Below are 17746 nucleotides of genomic sequence, written 5' to 3'. Positions count from 1 at the left end.
CCCCCCCTAGTGGTAGGTGAAGGACCTGCGCTCTCACCTTCGAACCGGAAATGAAAGGTCCCTGGATTGGCGGAAGACGGGCTCTGGAAGCGCACCACAACCTGATTGGTCGGGCCGCGGATCACCTGCCCGCGCATCAGGAAGGACTCGTTGGCCAGGGCGACGGGCTCTACGCCCCCCAGCGTCTCCACGGTGACCGTCTCTCCCTCCGCAAGGCTGATGTTCTGGACCTGCAGAGGGGGAAAGAAGGAAGAGGAACTCTGAGGGTGCACAGCCAGATGCGTTAACTGGGAGGTGAGATGGGGATGGTCTACCACAGGCTAATAATAATAATAATAATAATAATAATTTTTATTTATACCCCACCCTCCCCAGCCAAGACCGGGCTCAGGGCAGCTAACAACCAATAATAAAAACAAGTTGTTTAAAATACAACTTAAAAACAAGAATAAAATACAACATTAAAACATTAAGATGCAGCCTCTTCACAGGAGGAGAAAGGAAAAAAGAAAGAGGGGGGAGGGAATCAAATTGATTCCAAGCCAAAGGCCAGGTGGAACAACTCTGTCTTACAGGCCCTGCGGAAAGAAATCAGATCCCGGAGGGCCCTGGTCTCAAGAGACAGAGCGTTCCTCCAGGCTGGAGCCAGTGTTGAAAAGGCCCTGGCTCTGGTTGAGGCTAATCTTCGTTAGGGCTCGGGACCTCTAGGGTGTTGCTATTTATGGACGGGGTCCCATGAAAGGGGTCCCCTGAGTCTGTCAGGAGCTCGGCTTACACTCGAGTAGGACTCTGGTAGAGACACAGGCCCAACTGGCATGTTCCCTCCCTCCTGGTCAATCGTTCGGGAGCTGCAAAAGCTTTCTGCTGCCCGAACATCACAGCGACCAATGCCAACCAACACTGTCACACTTAAGGATCCACAGAGTTTGCGCAACTTGCATAACACACCTCAGCAACTCAGCATTTTGGCTAATCTACTTTATTTACATATAAACACACACGGAGCACTGCAACATGGCTCCTTCTCTCTCTAGTATAAGACAGCAAAGAGCAAAGGACAATAGTCCCACTTCACAGAACACAGTAACACAAACATCCTGTCTCCGTCACTTCCCACTCTGTGGAGTCAAAACATATACAGTCATGTGATAGACAACAATCCCATGACTGCAATCAGGGAGCAGGAATTCTAACAGGGTCATCTAGTCCAACCCCCAGGAATTGCAGCGAGGGAAACCAGACAATCTCTGCTTGGAAACCTCCAAGGAAGGAGAGTCCACCAGGCCGTTCAGCTGTCGATCTGCTCTTTCTGCCAGAACGGTGTGGGTTCTTGTCTACAGGAGTCCCACCAGTGGTACAGTCAAACCTCGGTTTTCGCACATCTCTCAGCTGCAGAACGTTTCGGAAGCCAAACGCTGAAAACCCGGAAGTGAATGCTTCTGTTTTCGAACATGCCTTGGAAATCAAACGGCACATTTCTCAATTTTCCCTGTTGAACTTGTTGACAGCCCTCTGATCCTCGGTTTTCAAAGGTTTTGGAAGTCGAATGGACTTCCGGAACGGATTACGTTCGGAAACCGAGGTTCCACTAGACAAAAAACAGGTGAACAAAGCCAGAACTGGGAACCTGAATATCTGCTAAGCAGTAAATGCCTCTGAATGGCAGTTGCTGGGAATCACAAGTGGGGAGAGTTTCTATTGTGCTCCTGCTTGTGGACATGAGTTCCACAGTTTAACTAGAGGCTGCCCGAATAAGTCCTTTCTATTTTTGTGTCCTGAATCCTTCCTAGCCCAACCTGGCTATGCCATGAGAGATGGATCCTGGGACCTTCTGCATGCAAAACACTGAGCTGCAGCCCTTCCTGTGAAAAGAAAGAGCCTAGTCCTCATGATTTTTTTAAAAAAAGAAATGTTTTAAATAGGAATATAGGAAGCTGCCTTCTACTGACTGAGACCCACGGTCCATCTAACTCAGTATTCCCTACACTGACTGGCAGCAGCTCCCCAGGATTTCAGACGGGGAATATTTCCGAGCCCTGCCTGGAGATGCTGCCAGAGTTGAACCCGGGGCCTTTTACACGCAAAGCATATTGTTCCCGGTTGCTGCCACGTCCTCCGGTGGCGACGGCTGCATAACTTATCTTGATAAACGAGTCACTGTTGCCGTCTCTCATTAAAGTGGTGATTGTATATTAATTACGGTAATTAAATGGAGCTGCTCGGTGATAAACGGCCAAAGTCAGGAGCCTCCTTGCACTAATTACACCAAAGGTGCCCAAGATGGATCGGCAGAAGAGCCAGTGCGCCGAGACGGAGAAGGGGAACCAGATTGTGAGTGCTGGTGGGACGGGAATCTCCCTCTCCGTGAGGTTTAGCAGGACACGGAATGATTTATGGGAGGAGAGAGACAGGAACAGGAGGAGAAAAGCCCTGGCGAGCACAGCTTGGATGTGGAGCAGGCGGTCGCTGCTCACCACACACAAAGGAAAGAAATGTAGAATCAGAAGGAACCTAGAGGTCCTCTAGACCACCCCAGCCAAACGCAGGGTCTGTGAGGCAGATTGAGGAAAAGGGGAATTTGGAGGAGTGATTTCTTTTTAGGGGAAGAAGTGAGGTGATTAGAGCCCTGGATAACCACCACCACCACCTCCTCCTCCTCCTCCTCCTCCTCCTCCTCTTCTTCTTCTTCTTCTTCTTCTTCTTCTTCTTCTTCTTCTTCTTCTTCTTCCTCCTCCTCCTCTTCTTCTTCCCTCTCCTCAATGAATCTGCACAACAACCCTGTGAGGTAGGTTAGGCTGAGAGGCAGCAATGGGCCCAAAGGTCACAACCAGGAATCTTCACGGCTGAGTGGGAGGGTCTGAGTCCTGGTCTCCCAGGAGAAATTAACACCAAAATGAAGATTAATTTTAAAAACCATTTTTTAAAAAAAATATTTTTTTTGCAAACTGATGGGAAGATGTGAAGAACCGAATATGTCTATCTCTATCTCTATCTATCTATCTATCTATCTATCTGGGGGTGGAGAACCCAAGAAACTGAAATTGACCAATTCGCCTGTCCCTGGATATCACTGCTTTTGCTCTTAAAAAGAAGCAACCCACCACATGGGTCCCTCTCTCGCCAGGCCCAGGTCCTGAGTGCGGATCTCGCTGCCTACACTGCAAGAATATAATGCCTACATTGGGGAGGTTCCGTTCCCCAGAATGGCTCAAGGAGGTGTAAGGGCAGCATTTCAGGGAGTTGTTAATTTAGCTGCCAGGGAAGAGAAAGAGAAAAAAAGAGGAAATCTCACAGAGTCCCAATTTCACAGAAATCTCTCCCCCCCGCCGGGAATTTCAGGAGTCTTTTTTACACCTTGCTGAAGATGCTCGCGACACCCACCTGCCCTCCCCACCAGCTAATGCTACACTGGGGAGAGTCCCCCAGTCCGGGCCGGAGGTGGTATCACGGCTGCAGGGCCCTCCGCCGGCACGTCCGCCCGCCAAGCCTCCTTCCGCCTGGGCCTAATGAAGCCCCGGGGGACGCGGCGTGGAGGGAGAAAGCAGGTATTGTCGAAATGTCGGCCAAATGCCACGTCTATCGATTTGACATTTGCTGCTGTTGCCTTTTGGGGCTGGCACGGCTGGCTGCATCCCGGAGACAAGATGTCTGTATTTGTAACGTGGCATTAAAATGCAGCCGGGGTCCCGTGTCGTCGTCCCTCCCCTCGCTTAACCCTGCAGGCGAGAAGAGGGACTCCTCTGTCTGCCGGCCTCCTTCGTCTTACCTGCCCCCACCCCAGAAAAGGGGCCGAGGCTCTCTTACGGACGATAAAGGACAAAAATCTGGGGCTCAGGGAACGCAGCCCTCAGGCTACAAAATGTCCCCCATGCTTGCTGGAGAATCTAAAAAACACACCCTCTAAATCCATCCAGAATTTTGTCCTGGGTCTTGAGGACCTGTTTCTCCTAAAGGGTTCTTTGCAGACGGAAGTTTCAGCCAGGAACAGGTGTAATTCACACGGAATCACTGAAGTCAACTCTTCATTCAAAGAAACAAGCATAACAACTCATCCCAGTAAATCTCGCCCGGAGGAGGCAGTTTGGGGGGCTGAAGGTCCCCGTCTTCCCACAGTTCCCGAAGTCTTTTGCTCTCCCGGATCCTTCTCAAGCAGTCTGAGACTATGGCTACATGCCACTCTCTGCTCCTCCCTCTTCACACCTCTTCTGGTCCTGGGAGACCAGCGAAAAGGGGAGCTTGTCACTGTAGGAGGGAGGAACCCCCTAATTTCTTCAGGCTCCACTCTGCCTCTTGGCTTCCCTCCCCTTCAGCCTCCGCTTCTGCCTCTGATTCTGCACTGCTCTCTGCCTCAGCCTCTTCCTGCTCACCAAACCCTGCTGCCTCTTCACCTTCGGACACCTCCTCTTCCCAGTCCGCTCCCTCTTCTCCCTCTGACCACTCATCCTCCCACCACCCCTCCCCTGGCCCTCAGCCTTCTCCCCTTGGATCCCGCCAGGTCATGACAGCTACCAGGCTGGGTTCAACGACTCACCCGGATCTCGACGCCGTAACCAGGGTACACAGAGATGGTGTAGGTGCAGTCGAGGGTCCCCCCTTCGTACGGGATGCCAGAGGGGAGGGGAGAGGCCAGCGAGCCTTTGGGGCCAGTGAGGTTCCAGCTGCAGGGACCTATGGGCAAAGAGGGCAAAATATTAGACAAAGGAAGGAGCACTGCTAAGTTCCACTTTCCTCTGATCTCCCCATCACAGCCAGCCCCAAAAGCCTTCTCCTGCCCTAGATGGGGGCATAAGACCTTCAGAAGAGCCTGCTGGATCCGGCCAGTACCAACCAGTTGCCCTCAAGCAGGACCTGAGTGCGAGAGAAACTCTCCCATCCTGTGGTTTCTAGCAATGGGTATTCATGGCTAGTAGCCCTTCACAGACCTCTCCTCCTCCAGAAACTCATCTCAGCCTCTTTTGAAGCTATCTAGGTTGGCGGCCAACACTGCCTCCTGTGGCAGGGAGTTCTAACTCTGGGCTACATGAAGGACTCAATCTTCCAGCATTTGGTTTTATCGTCGGCCCATGTCGCAAGCTTTTTTACCATACGGCAGTTGCTCCATCCTCTTGATCATCTGAGGTGGGGGCAAAATGGTGCCCTCCTCCTCCAAATAAACAGGCACCTGCTTTATACTGAGTCTGTCCACTGAGCTATCGAGCTCAGCATTGCCTACACTGACTGGCAGCAGCTCTCCAGGGTCTCAGGGAGAGAGGAGGGTCTCTTTCCCATCACCTGTGACCTGATCGTTTTAACTGGAGATGCTTCTAGGGGCTTCCATAATCTGCCTTAATACTAAGTCAGATCACTGGCCCACTGAGATCAGTATTGTCCACACTGACCGGCAGCCGCTATCTCCAGAGTTTCAAGGCAGAGGGGTCTTATCCCAGCCCTGCGTGGAGATTTCAGTGGAGACTGAAGCTGGAACCTTCTGCATGTGAAGCGGCCGCTCTACCAATCAGCTCCAGCTCCTCCATCTAAAGGTAAAAAACAAGATCCCAGTCCTCAGGCTTCTGAATTAAGGGCTGCACACAAGGCACACAGGAAGCTGCCATAAACGAGATCAGACCATTGTTCCATCTGCCTCAGTTGTCTGTACTGGCTGGCAGCAGTGGTTCTCCAGGGTTTCAGACAGGGGAACGGAGATCTTCTGCAAAATAGATGCTCTAACCACTGAGCGGTGCCCTGTGGTCCCGATTTTCCAATCTCATTTCAACCAGAGTTGAGCAGGATAACTTTTCTGTAATACGTAAGTTGTGTGTGTGTGTGTGCAGAATCCCATTTGCATTTCCTGCTTCAGGCCCCAGAACCTTCCTGGCCCCGCTCCAAGCAGGGCAGACCCCTTTGAACGTCAATCTCTCGCTGCTCCTTTCATTACAGAAGGAAAACAGAGAAACCCAAGCCCTGCCTTCCGGCTATTTCCTACACTCCAATCCATAATTAATTCCATTGTTGTTCCCTAAACGGTTTCCCTGACAATTATAACGGCATTCTTCCGGAGACCTGGGATGGCTGGGTCAAAGCCAAGCACTTTTAAAATGTAGGTAGCTCAGCTCCCGACGGCTCAGATCTAACGCCTGGCAACGCCGAAGATCTGAGCAACCTGGCCTCTCCGACTGAGCCAAAGCATTCTCTGGGGATATTTCAGGTCAAGGATGGGGGGGGGGGCGACATTTGCAGCCCCATCACCTCTCCCCATTGGCCACGCTGCTTCCTGGAAGTTGTGGGGGTGGGGTCTGGCAACATACTTTTCTTCTGCCCCAACCTACTTCACAGGGCTGTTGTGACCCTGATTGTTAGGAGCAAGCCAGCAATAAATCACAAGGAGTAAGTTAACTTTTTATTGGAAGAAACAGGATCTGCTCGGGAGTGCCAGGCCTAATGAGCACAGTGACTCTTCTTCAAATCGGAGACGGGGTCTGCATGAAGCCAGACCATATTCTGCCCCTTTTCATGCCTCTTCTGGTTCTGGGAGACCAAAGGGGAGAGGAGCTTGTCGCATCAGGAGGGGGAGACACCCGTGCCTCTTCACAAGCCTGACCCATCTCTGCCCCTTGGCCTTCCTCCTGCTTCAAATTCTGCCTCTGATTCTGGACTTATCTCTTAAACGGCCTCGGCCCAGTATACCTGAAGGAGTGTCTCCATCCCCATCGTTCTGCCCAGACACTGAGGTCCAGCGCCAAGGGCCTTCTGGGGGTTCCCTCAATGCGAGAAGCGAAGTTACAGGGAACCAGGCAGAGGGCCTTCTCGGTGGTGGCGCCCGCCCTGTGGAACGCCCTTCCATCAGATGTCAAGGAAATAAACAACTATATGACATTTAGAAGACATCTGAAGACAGCCCTGTTTAGGGAAGTTTTCAATGACTGATGCTTTAATGTATTTTTAATCTTTTGATGGAAGCCGCCCAGAGTGGCTGGGGAAACCCAGCCAGATGGGCAGGGTAGAAATAATTGATGATGATGATGATGAAGAAGAAGGCTCAGAGCCAGGGAAGTGGTGGTGGGATGACAATGAGTGGTCAGAGGGAGAAGACTGGGAGGAGGAAATGTCGGCAGCAGGAGAGGTGACAGGGTTTGGTGAGCAGGAAGAGGCTGGGACAGAGAGTAGTGCAGAATCAGAGGATGGAGTGGAGGTTGGTCAATAGGCAGAGTGGAGGCCGGCTGCTGAAGAATCCAGGGATCCTCTGTCTTCTGATACAACCAGCTCCCTTCCTGGTCTCCGAGAACTTGGAGAGAAATGAAATGGCCAGAGCAGAGGGTGCTTGTGTGCAGACTATGTGGGAAAGACCCTGGAGAAGAGGAGGAGTCCTTGTGGGCCTTCAGTCCTCGCAACTATGTCATTTTGGTGAGATCTCCCAGAAAGCGTTGCTGAGACCACTAGGCCTGAGCTGTGGCTTGCTTCCTCAAATAAAGAATTCACTGGCCTTGGGTGAGTTATTGTTTAGTTGCTGCCTACACCTGACTCCGGGACGCGGGTGGCGCTGTGGGTTAAACCACAGAGCCTAGGACTTGCTGATCAGAAGGTCGGCGGTTTGAATCTCCATTATGGGGTGAGCTCCCATTGCTCGGTCCCTGCTCCTGCCCACCTAGCAGTTCAAAAGCACGTCAAAGTGCAAGTAGATAAATAGGTACCACTCTGGCGGGAAGGTAAACGGCGTTTCCGTGCGCTGCTCTGTTTCGCCAGAAGCGGCTTAGTCATGCTGGCCACATGACCTGGAAGCTGTAAGCCGGCTCCCTCGACCAGTAAAGCGAGATGAGCGTCGCAACCCCAGAGTCGGTCACGACTGAACCTAATGGTCAGGGGTCCCTTTACTTTTAAGGAAAAGTGGGACATTCCGGGATCAAATCAGTAACTGGGACGGCTTCTCTTAATCAGGGACGTTCCTGAAAAATAGGGCCACTTTTAGGGTCTTCCCTTGGGGTTTCCCAGCTATTAACTCCCACCATTCCTCTGGGACCAACCAGTCCGTGACCCTTGCCCTTATTTATTCCTCCCCTCCCCTGCTTCACCCCACCTGCGTCACCCACCTGCACCCAGCATGGACGTGATGACGGTTGTGGTCTTGATGGTGGTTGTGGCTGTCTCCTCCTCCTCGCTGGATACCTGCCTGGGCGTGGTCACTTCCGGTTGTGCGGTGGGGGCAGTGGCCGTGCCCGGAGTGCCACCGGAAAATGCGTCGGTGGTGGCTGGGCCCGAGGCACCCTGACCGGTCTGGAAACCCAGCACAGGGGTGACCGGTGGCTGCGTGCGGCCGGAGTGCGGGCCGGATTTGGCCCACGGCACCAGCCGCCCCATGGCTGTGGTCAGGAGGTCTGTGGTGAAGGCTGGCTTGGCCATCTCGGGGGTCCTCTCCACGTCCTTCCCTTCGGCCTTCCCGCCCGCCAGGGTCGTGGGGGACACGGTGGTCATGGGCGGCGTGGTGGGCGGCCCGGTGGCAGCGTGGGAGAGAGCAGGGCGGCCGTCTTGGTCAGCCAGGTTGCTTGTGGGGACCGGACCGAGGTCAGCATCCGGAAGGACAGGCCCCGGACCCACGAGGCCGGCAGCCAGGAAGGGAATCTGGCGCAGGTAATCTTTCTTGAGGAGGGGCTCATGGAGAAAGTCATCCAGGAGAGGGTGGTGGTTGAGGAGCTTCAGGGTGGGCGCCGTAGTGACAAAGTGGGCCTCGCGCTCTGGCTCATCGGGGGTGGGGGGCACCGTGGGCTCAGCATCAGCCTCAGAGACCCCTGGCCTGTCAGGCTCCACGGCGGAGAGTCCTGGGTGCGAGAGAGAGAGAGAGGAAGATCGCCGATGAAGGTTATTCGCTGCAACTGGTGCAAAAGCTACAGCCATCGCTGACCTGGGAAAGCCTGGCCATTATTATTGTTATTGTTTCTGTTTATTTATATCCTGCCTTTCCCCCAAACAGTTAAGATACAAAACTATAAAGGAGAATAGTTAAAATGTGTAATAAAATCAAAACAAAATGAAAATCAAATCAATTGAAATACAGTCATACCTCGGGTTACAGACGCTTTGGGTTGTGCGATTTTGGGTGGCGCACCGTGCCGAACCCAGAAGTACTGGAACAGGTCTCGCTTTGCACATGTGCGGAAGTGCCGAATCGCAACTTGCGCATGCGCAGATGCGGTGCTGCGGGTTGTGAACGCTTCAGGGTTGCAAACGTGCTTCCTGCACAGATCACGTTCGCAACCCGAGTGTCCACTGTGCAGATATAGTGGTACCTCGGGTTACAGATGCTTCAGGTTATAGACGCTTCAGGTTACAGACTCCACTAACCCAGAAATAGTACCTCAGGTTAACAACTTTGCTTCAGGATTAGAACAGAAATCGTGCGGCAGCAGGAGGCCCCATTAGCTAAAGTGGTACCTCAGGTTAAGAATGGTTTCAGGTTAAGAACGGACCTCCAGAACGAATTAAGTAGTAGAAAGCAGCACAGCACTATTAAAAGTCCTTTCCTTAAAAAACGGCCGGTTTCCAAAGCCAATTTCCCCTGCTAGCAGAGGAACAGCAAGGAGGGAGGCAGCTTGACGTCTCTAGGCAGGGAGTTCCAAAGTTGCCTGGGTGCAGCCACCACTGAGACGGCTCTTGGTTGCTTCAAGACTGGATCACTGCAGTGGGATCTGTGTGGATCTTTCCTTGCGCCTGACTGGAACTCCCTGCCCAGAGGGGCCTCTTGTTCTTCTTTTATCTATAAGCAAATTCAGTGCTTTTTTCTGCGGGGGTACGCAGGGGTACGCATACCCCCAGACATTTTTGTGAATCTAAGTTTGGCCTCTTTGAGGGGCGGTACTTCAATATGAGTAGTAAAATGAGAGTACCCCTAAACATTTTTTTCTTTAAAAAGCACTGAGCAAATTTATACCCCTGCCTCTTTCCCTCTAAAAAAAAACCAAAACAGAGGCTGCAAAGAGGCAAAAAATGGGGGGGGGCAGTAACCATCTAATTATCTTTTTGTGATCAGCAGAGCAGCAATTAAAAAACCGCACTGATTTTTAAAGCTGGGCCTGAACAAAAAAACTGACAGCAGAATCTTTCTTTCTGAAAAGCAGCAGGAACAATCAGCAAAAGTTTGCTGGGGAAAGTCGTACGGGTGGTTTTTATGCTGCCCCTTCAATCATCTTTCTTCCCAGGGAATATGAATAGCGAAGGAGGAGAAAGTCATTAAAAATGACAGCAGGGACCCCGGTAGAGAGAGGGGCGGCTTAAACACCCTGCGGAAGAGAAGTCCACAGCTGGGTGCCCCTGCAGCAATTGGCTTGGGGCGAGAACCTGAGGCCCAGGACCCAGATGCAGCCCCCCAGGACACCCTCTCTGGTCTTGGGGACCCTCCCCAGGCCACTGCCCTCGCAAGGACCCTCTCCACCACCTCTTTCCATGTGTTTTTGCCGGGATAGAGGACAGAGAGAAAGGAGGGACGTGCAAGAATCAGCTGATGGTTTGGAAAGTGAACTATTGTTCTGTCCATTTTTGGCCCTGGTTCCCAGCCCCGGCATGTGGCCCCCCAAAGGTCATTCAGAAGCAAATGTGGCCCTTGGATGAAAAAGGCCCCCCCCCCAAAGCAGTGAAAAGAAAGCCATCACTGATCACCTTTCGCAAGGCAGTAGTGGCGCGGGGAATGTAAGAGCCCCAGCTGCCAATCTTATAGGGCAGGCCGACTCATACTCCGAAAATGACGTTGGTTTCTGCAGGAAGGCAGGGGAAGAAGTCCAGATTGTACAATGATGGAGTGGGTCCTCTAGAGTCATCTAGTCCAACAATGCAGGAATCACAGCGAAGAGAGACAGGTGGCATTTGCACTCTGCACATGCCCCCGGGGCACACTTCTTCCAAGTCAAACTTATTATTATTATTGTTTAGGTTTGTTTTTAAAAGAAGCAGAGGGGGTGGGTGCAGAAGCCATGAGCCACGAATGCTATCTGCACACTGCAGGCGTCAACCGGTTTAAGCAGGCAGGTCCCCCCGTGGGGCGCTTTGCCTCGGCTCCCGCACATTATCTCCCCGCTAAGCCAGGCACGCGGCGGCATTTAGGAGCTGTTAGGCTTATTGCTAGACTGCTTTCATTAGCCCGTAATGAGCCATCAAAAATGCCTCCCTGGTGGACTGGCCTCGTTCGGATGAATGGGGCAGGCGCCCAGGGAGAGCCGCGTGGCACCGTCACTCCCGACCGGAAGCCCCCCTTCTGCTGCAGATCGAGAAAGTTGGAGGGTACCCCAGGGTCATCTAGACCAACCCTCTGGAATCTCAGCACGCGGTCTCTCCTCCAAGCTGAAACCATAACAGACCCTGCTTAGCTTCACAAATGTGCCAGCGGTTTTATGGCTGCACCATCAGCCTGTTCTGACAGTGGCTGACCGGATGTCCTTAATGGGAAACCAGCAATCAGGATCCGATCACAAGAGCCACTCTCCCCTCCCCGTGGTTTCCAGCAGCTGGCCTTTGGAAGGACTGCTGCCTCCGACTGCAGACAGGGTGGTCTAGTGGTTAGAGTGTCAGGCTAGGACCTGGGAGAGACCAGGGTTCAAATCCCTCACCCGGCCATGAACCACGATGTCTGTAGTCATTCTCTCTTCCTTGTCTAACCTACCTCACAGGGTGGATGTGGGGATTAAACGAGGAGGTTCAGAACCATGCATCCTACCTCATGCTCCTTGGAGAAAATTGTGGGATATAAATGTGTGGGATGTGAAACACAAAAGCAGTCAAGTACAACATTCCTAGAGTGAACATGTTTACACATGGGGAGGAATGTTTGTCCAGCCAGCAGGTCAACTTCCTGTTTCCTTCTGGGCTGGGACAGACTTCCTCTGCATGTGACTACAGGTGGGCGGGGCCTCACCTGTGCAGGTAATGACAAAAGCACAGGGCAGGGCAGCCATCTCTTTCCCTTTGACTACATGCATCGAAGAAGCAACATCTGCTTAGCCAAAGATGCTCTCTTGGAGGACAAAGGGACTGTCTCCTTATGAGATAGTTTCCAGGTGTATGTTACTTTTCTAAGCTAAGTCTGCCTTCTGGGATCCGATTGTGAACAGAATGTGAGCAAACTCTTTTTATACTTTTATAGAAGACTGTGTCGTGTCTTATCTTTTATGAGGGAATAAGGGGAAAATACCAGAACAGTTATTATAGCGGCTTTAGCGAGCCTGAGCAAACGCATCCGCTGAGTTTAAAAAGGGGAATGTTACTCTGCTAAATTGTGAACTTGTTAACACAAGTTGGAAAGGCTGTAACCAAACAATATGTCCTCTCCTGCATCCCTGAACATTCCCACAATAAATGCATTAAATCCATCCATCCAAGGATTCCATTTGCCTCTGCAGCCTCCAGTTCTTCCTGTGTCGAAGTGTGGGCTGTAAATGCCTCAAGACCAGGGCGTTCTCTTCTTGGCAAATTATTTATTTTAGAGTATTTTTTGTTTTTACCTGGCCGACCCCATAATGGCCCAGGGCAGGTTATGACAATGGAATCTACCACGATAAACCAAAACAAAAAATATATAAAACACACCCAGCCACGCCCAAAAACCCTCCTCCAAAATGGAACAGATTCAGCCAAGGAGGTGGTTCGCACAAAAGAAAACAGTTTAGCCATCAAAGGCTGGGGGGAGATAATGTTGTCTCCAGCAGATGCTGCAAGCTGTACAATGAAGGTGATCAATGCCCCTCCATTATGGAGAACATGCATAGTGAAGGCACTTTAAACATTATTATTAGGGCTGCTATTAACAACAACAATAATTACAATATAATTTTAGGGTGCAAAGCTCAAGCTTCGTCTCTGTCACTCACCCGCTGCAAAATGGATCTCCTAAGTCAGGCTTCCTCAAACTCGGCCCTCCAGATGTTTTTGGCCTACAACTCCCATGATCCCTAGCTAGCAGGACCAGTGGTCAGGGATCATGGGAGTTGTAGGCCAAAAACATCTGGAGGGCCGAGGTTGAGGAAGCCTGGCCTAAGTCTTGAGTTGTCGACTGACCGGGAAAAAAGCACCCAGTCTGCTCTTGTGCTTTTAAGAGTACCAGGATGGGCCTGAAGAATAATGGAATCACAGAGCTGTAGAACTGGAAGGGACCTCTGAGGGGCATCTAGTCCAACCCCCTGCAAAGAATCCCTGACGGGTGGCCACCCAGCCTCCCATGAAGTAGAGGGCGTCATCTTCCAAGGGACTCCCTTCCCTTGTCAAAAAGCTCAGAAAGTTCCTCCTATTGTTGTGCCAGCATCTCCTTCCTTGTACAGTGGTACCTCGGCTCTCAAACTTCATCCGTTCCGGAAGTCCGTTCCAAAACCAAAATGTTCCAAAACCAAGGCACGCTTTCCCATCGAAAGTAATGCAAAACGGATTAATCCATTCCAGACTTTTAAAAACAACCCCTAAAACAGCAATTTTAATGTGAATTTTACTATCTAACGAGGCCATCGATCCATAAAACAAAAGCAATAAACAGTGTACTGAAGTCATGCAATCAATCCACCAGTAGCTGAACTTCCACACAGTCACAACAACAAAACGAAAAAGAGCCGCAAAAACAAAAACGCAAAATGAATAGCAAAAACAGACAGGCCTTCAAATCGGAAGCAGGGCACTCAAAACAGAGTACGTTCGGCTTCTGGAAAAGGTTCGCAAACCGGAACTGAGCAGTGTACAGAAATGCACATACCACAGTTATGGGTTCATATAAATTCCCATATTAGCGAAAGCAACACACAAAATGGCATCAAATTTGGGGAAATGTAAATATGAGGGGAAACATGCTTTGCAGATGCAGGTAGATCAGGCAAAACTGGCTACAAAAATGTGTCTTACTGGGAGAAATCTGCACCGAAATGCTGACGAATTTTCACAAGGACTTTTAAAAAAACAACACATCACAAACTGATGCAGAGAGCCGAAAACAAGCACCCAAAATGGGCAGGTTCGCCTATGGGCGTGGGGGACTTCGCTCCATCCATTTGAACGGGCATGGCTCTGAGCAGAACGTAATTGCCTCCCGCCCAGCGTTTCTACCTGACAACCCCGTTTCCAAGAGACACCCACACGGCCCCCGCAAGATGGAGCCTCGTAAACCGCAGCCAGCTCTGAAGAGGCTTAATTGCCTCTTCAAAGGGGCAGCCGCAGTCGTAATTAATCCGCCTCACGTTAAGTCTTGCTTCATATTCTAATTGGCAGTGCAATGCCATCTGGATCGGTGCCTGGACCCCTCACACCTGGGGAGGGAGACGACTCTAGTCTTGGGCAAGGAGGACAAAGGCACAGACCAAAAGTTCATATTATTATTATTATTATGGGGCCCCCAGAGGCCATGGAGCCGGGTCTGCGGGCTGCCAGCAGGCCTGGCAAGAGTCCTGGTCTCCTTTGTGTCCAGCTATCCTTTGAAGTTCATCTCATTCAGAGGTGTGGCCCTTTGGATGCCTCTGCCTGGCCCTCGGCAATCTCTCCAGGCCATACCTCCTGCCTAGCCACACCCCTCTCTCCAGGCCACGCCCCCACCACTCCTGCTTTGACGCCTCCTGACGTGTTGCTTGCCCGGCTGGCACCAGAGACAAACGGGTCCACTGGGTATAAAGCAGCTTCCTACGTTCCAATATTAAACAGTGGAACAGCCTGCCACAAGATGGCAGGGAGGCAGTTCAGTCACATCTGGGGCGGGGGGGGCTTCAGTTCCCCCCAACCACAGCCAAACCTTTACAGACCCTGAAACTCACCAGCCAAGCGACTTGCTTTCCTTCCTCGGAGGTTTATAAACCAAGGTCAGGTGGTCTCCTGCCAGCCGCGACTCCTCCATCGCAGGGGGTTGGGATGGATGACCTTTGGGGGTCCCCTTCTGATTCCACAATTCTACAATTTCCCTCCTCCCTCCAGTCAGCGGAAGCTCCCCCGTTGCTACATTTACGGGCGCCAGATTGCAGCTAAAGGAGCGACAGCAGGGCGGTTTAAAGGCGAAAAATTAAAAGGTGGGTGGAAACGGGCAACTTCGATTAGCGCCAGCCGTGCTGTGGCACTGCCGTCACCCATATTGGTGCCAGCCTTTGCCACGTGACACCCGGTTGGGAGGGGGGCCCCTCCGCCGCCGCTTAAAGAGGTTAACTTGCCCCCAGCATGGAGGGAATTATGTTTTAATAGAATCCATTTATTACACCATAAAAGTTAATGAGTTTATATGGAGAGGCACCAGGATCCCTTTTAAGGTTTTAATAGGGGATTAGCACGGCGTCCCAGACTCCAATGCTGCGTCGCTCGGCTCGTTAACCGTACACTCCCCCCCACCCCCATTTGATTTGTCAGCTCCAAAATACTCGTTTCTTTCCTCTCCGGGCACAGCACCCCACCAGCACCTCTGCCCACCCGCCGGGGAAACCGAGGCACACGGCACAGGGTCAAAAAGGCTGCCCTCCAGATGTGGTTGGACTCCCAATGGCCAGGGATGGTGATGGACTTCGGGAACATCTGGAAAGACGCAGCTTTGCCTCATCCCTGGTCGAAAGCCTTTCTGGGGAAGGCTCCAGCTTCTTGGAGGAAAGCCTGTCCCTCCCTGGATAGAATCCTGGAATCATAGAGTTGGAAGGGACCCCCAAAGGTCATCCATCCCAACCCCCTGAAATGCTGGAATCAAACCTAAGGTACACGAGAGCATATGTGTCAAATTCTGCACACCCCTCGCAACAGAGACCTTCTCCATTTAGTTGGCGTGGCCGATTACGTCAGCCTGATTTCCTAACTATCCTGTCTGTGCTGCGGAGGCTGAGGCACTCTGCACATGCTCAGAAAGCACGCAGTTTGCAAATTGGTTTGCAAATTCCTGCTCCTCCAGGCAGGAGCAGGGAAGCTTTTCCAGACCAAGGGTCACATTCCCTCCTAGTGGAGGCAAAAGTAAACTGCACCTTTCTGCAGGTGGCTAGTTTTATCTGGCCCCAATCCATCTTTCACCGAGGCAAGCAAAGAGGCAGAATTTAAGGCACACTCCCAGTCAGGCAAGAACACTCAAGCAGAGTGCAAATTAGGGTCAAGTTAAGGGGGTGTGGCCTGGGGAAGAGTCCTGAGGGCCAGACAGAGAAACCCCGAGAGCCACATTTGGCACCTGGGTCTAAGGCTCTCCACCCCCTGGAATTCAAAAGCCTTCCTGGTTCAGACTCAGCTCTGGTTGTGGGCTTTGGGGACCCACAGACCTGCCCCCCAACACGCCCAGTTTTGCAAAAGGCTGATAGGAAGTGTGGGCATTGCTAAGCCCATGGGCAGGTGTCTGCTTCAGGGGTGCCAACCTTTCAAACCAGCCAATGTGCCCATACCTGAAGGAGCATCTCCACCCCCATCGTTCTGCCCGGATGCTGAGATCCAGCTCCGAGGGCCTTCTGGCGGTTCCCTCATTGCGAGAAGCCAAGTTACAGGGAACCAGGCAGAGGGCCTTCTCGGTAGTGGCACCCGCCCTGTGGAACGCCCTCCCACCAGATGTCAAAGAGAACCACAACTACCAGACGTTTAGAAGACATCTGAAGGCAGCCCTGTTCAGGGAAGTTTTTAATGTGTGACATTTTAGTGTATTTTTAATATTTGTTGGAAGCCGCCCAGAGTGGTTTGGGAAACCCAGCCAGATGGGCGGGGTACAAATAAAAAATTATTATTACAGTGGTACCTTGGGATATCATTATCATTATTATGATATGCTTAAATTAGAACTCGTGGGCTTCCAATGAAGCTGAACGTAGGAAGATTCGGGACAGATAACTGAAAGTTCTCCATGCAGTGCTGAGTTAAACCGTGGAACTCCCTGCCACAGGAGCAGTCATGGGCACCAACTGGGAATCCTTTAAAAGAAGACTGGACCAATTTGTGGAGGAGAGAGCTTTTAAGGTCTGCTAGCCACTGTGGCTCTGATGGAGGCAGGAATTCTTCTGAATGCCAGTTTCTGGAAGCCATAGGAATGGAGCACAGAATCCTGTGCACAGATCCTGCTTCCAGGTTTCCCTTTGGGGCATCTGGTGGGCCCCTGTGAGAACAGGATGCCGCACTAGACGGCCTGATCCAGTAGCCTGTTCTTATGTCCTTATGCCTTCACGGCTGCAAATCTAATTTGCAGACCCGGATTTGCAGCTCAATTTCCGCAGGCTGAATCCAGGGCGCCAAAGGGCCTTCTGTTCCGCTTTAATCTCCCATGCTGGATCCGGCCCTTCCCTGCAAGCTCCTCGCTCTGCAAACTCCCCGGCCCAACCCTGCCATCTCTCCCCCCTCCCACCCTCCCACCACCCTCTTTCTCGGATATAACTCTTTTCCTGCTGCTCTCCTGATGGCGCTGATAATGAGATGGAACTACCGAATGGGTACTTGCGTGCCGGCAAAACGGGTAAATAAATTGAAATACTAATAACGGCCCCATCAGGAGAGCGCGGCGCCGTGACCCAGATGAGTGTGGCAGAGGCGGCTGCGGAGGCTTCAAGGCCGCAGCGGGAATAAACACACACACACACACACATATAGATGCCAAACTTATGGCTTGCGAGAGAGGCAATGCAGAAGGAGGGACCAGACCAGGCTTGCTAGATCAAAGAAATATAAGAGAGGGAGAAAGAGGGGTTCGTTTGCCCCAGTCTCCTGCTTCCAACAGAGGACAGCCAGAACTCCTCCCTGCCTTCCCATCTGAGGTCACAAAATGTAGATACGCTGCCTCTGAACATGGAGGCTTGCTTATTTAGCCTCTGAGGTACGTAGGGCGAGGGAA

The 17746-nt window shown here is 51.8% G+C and overlaps 1 protein-coding gene across 4 annotated transcripts in view; it reads right to left on the bottom strand.

Annotated features, from left to right (window-relative positions):
- SEZ6 (seizure related 6 homolog) overlaps positions 1-17746 on the bottom strand; it is a 106337-nt gene that overhangs the window by 25598 nt on the left and 62993 nt on the right. For all 4 annotated transcript variants that reach the window (XR_014002471.1, XR_014002472.1, XM_081172010.1 and 1 more), the window contains exons 2-4: positions 8064-8789; positions 4532-4668; positions 38-230 (exon numbers count right to left, since the gene is read on the bottom strand). Coding sequence is in view for 2 of the 4 variants with exons in the window: in XM_081172010.1 (XP_081028136.1) it covers positions 38-230; positions 4532-4668; positions 8064-8789 (1056 nt within the window). In the remaining 2 variants the exon portion in view is untranslated. The remainder of the gene's footprint in view (positions 1-37; positions 231-4531; positions 4669-8063; positions 8790-17746) is intronic.

The sequence above is a fragment of the Podarcis bocagei genome, assembly GCF_964188305.1.
Source record: "Podarcis bocagei genome assembly, chromosome: 15".
Classification (NCBI taxonomy): Eukaryota; Metazoa; Chordata; class Lepidosauria; order Squamata; family Lacertidae; genus Podarcis; species Podarcis bocagei.
The sequence above is the reverse complement of the archived record's forward strand: the minus strand, read 5'-3'. Positions and strand labels throughout refer to the sequence as shown.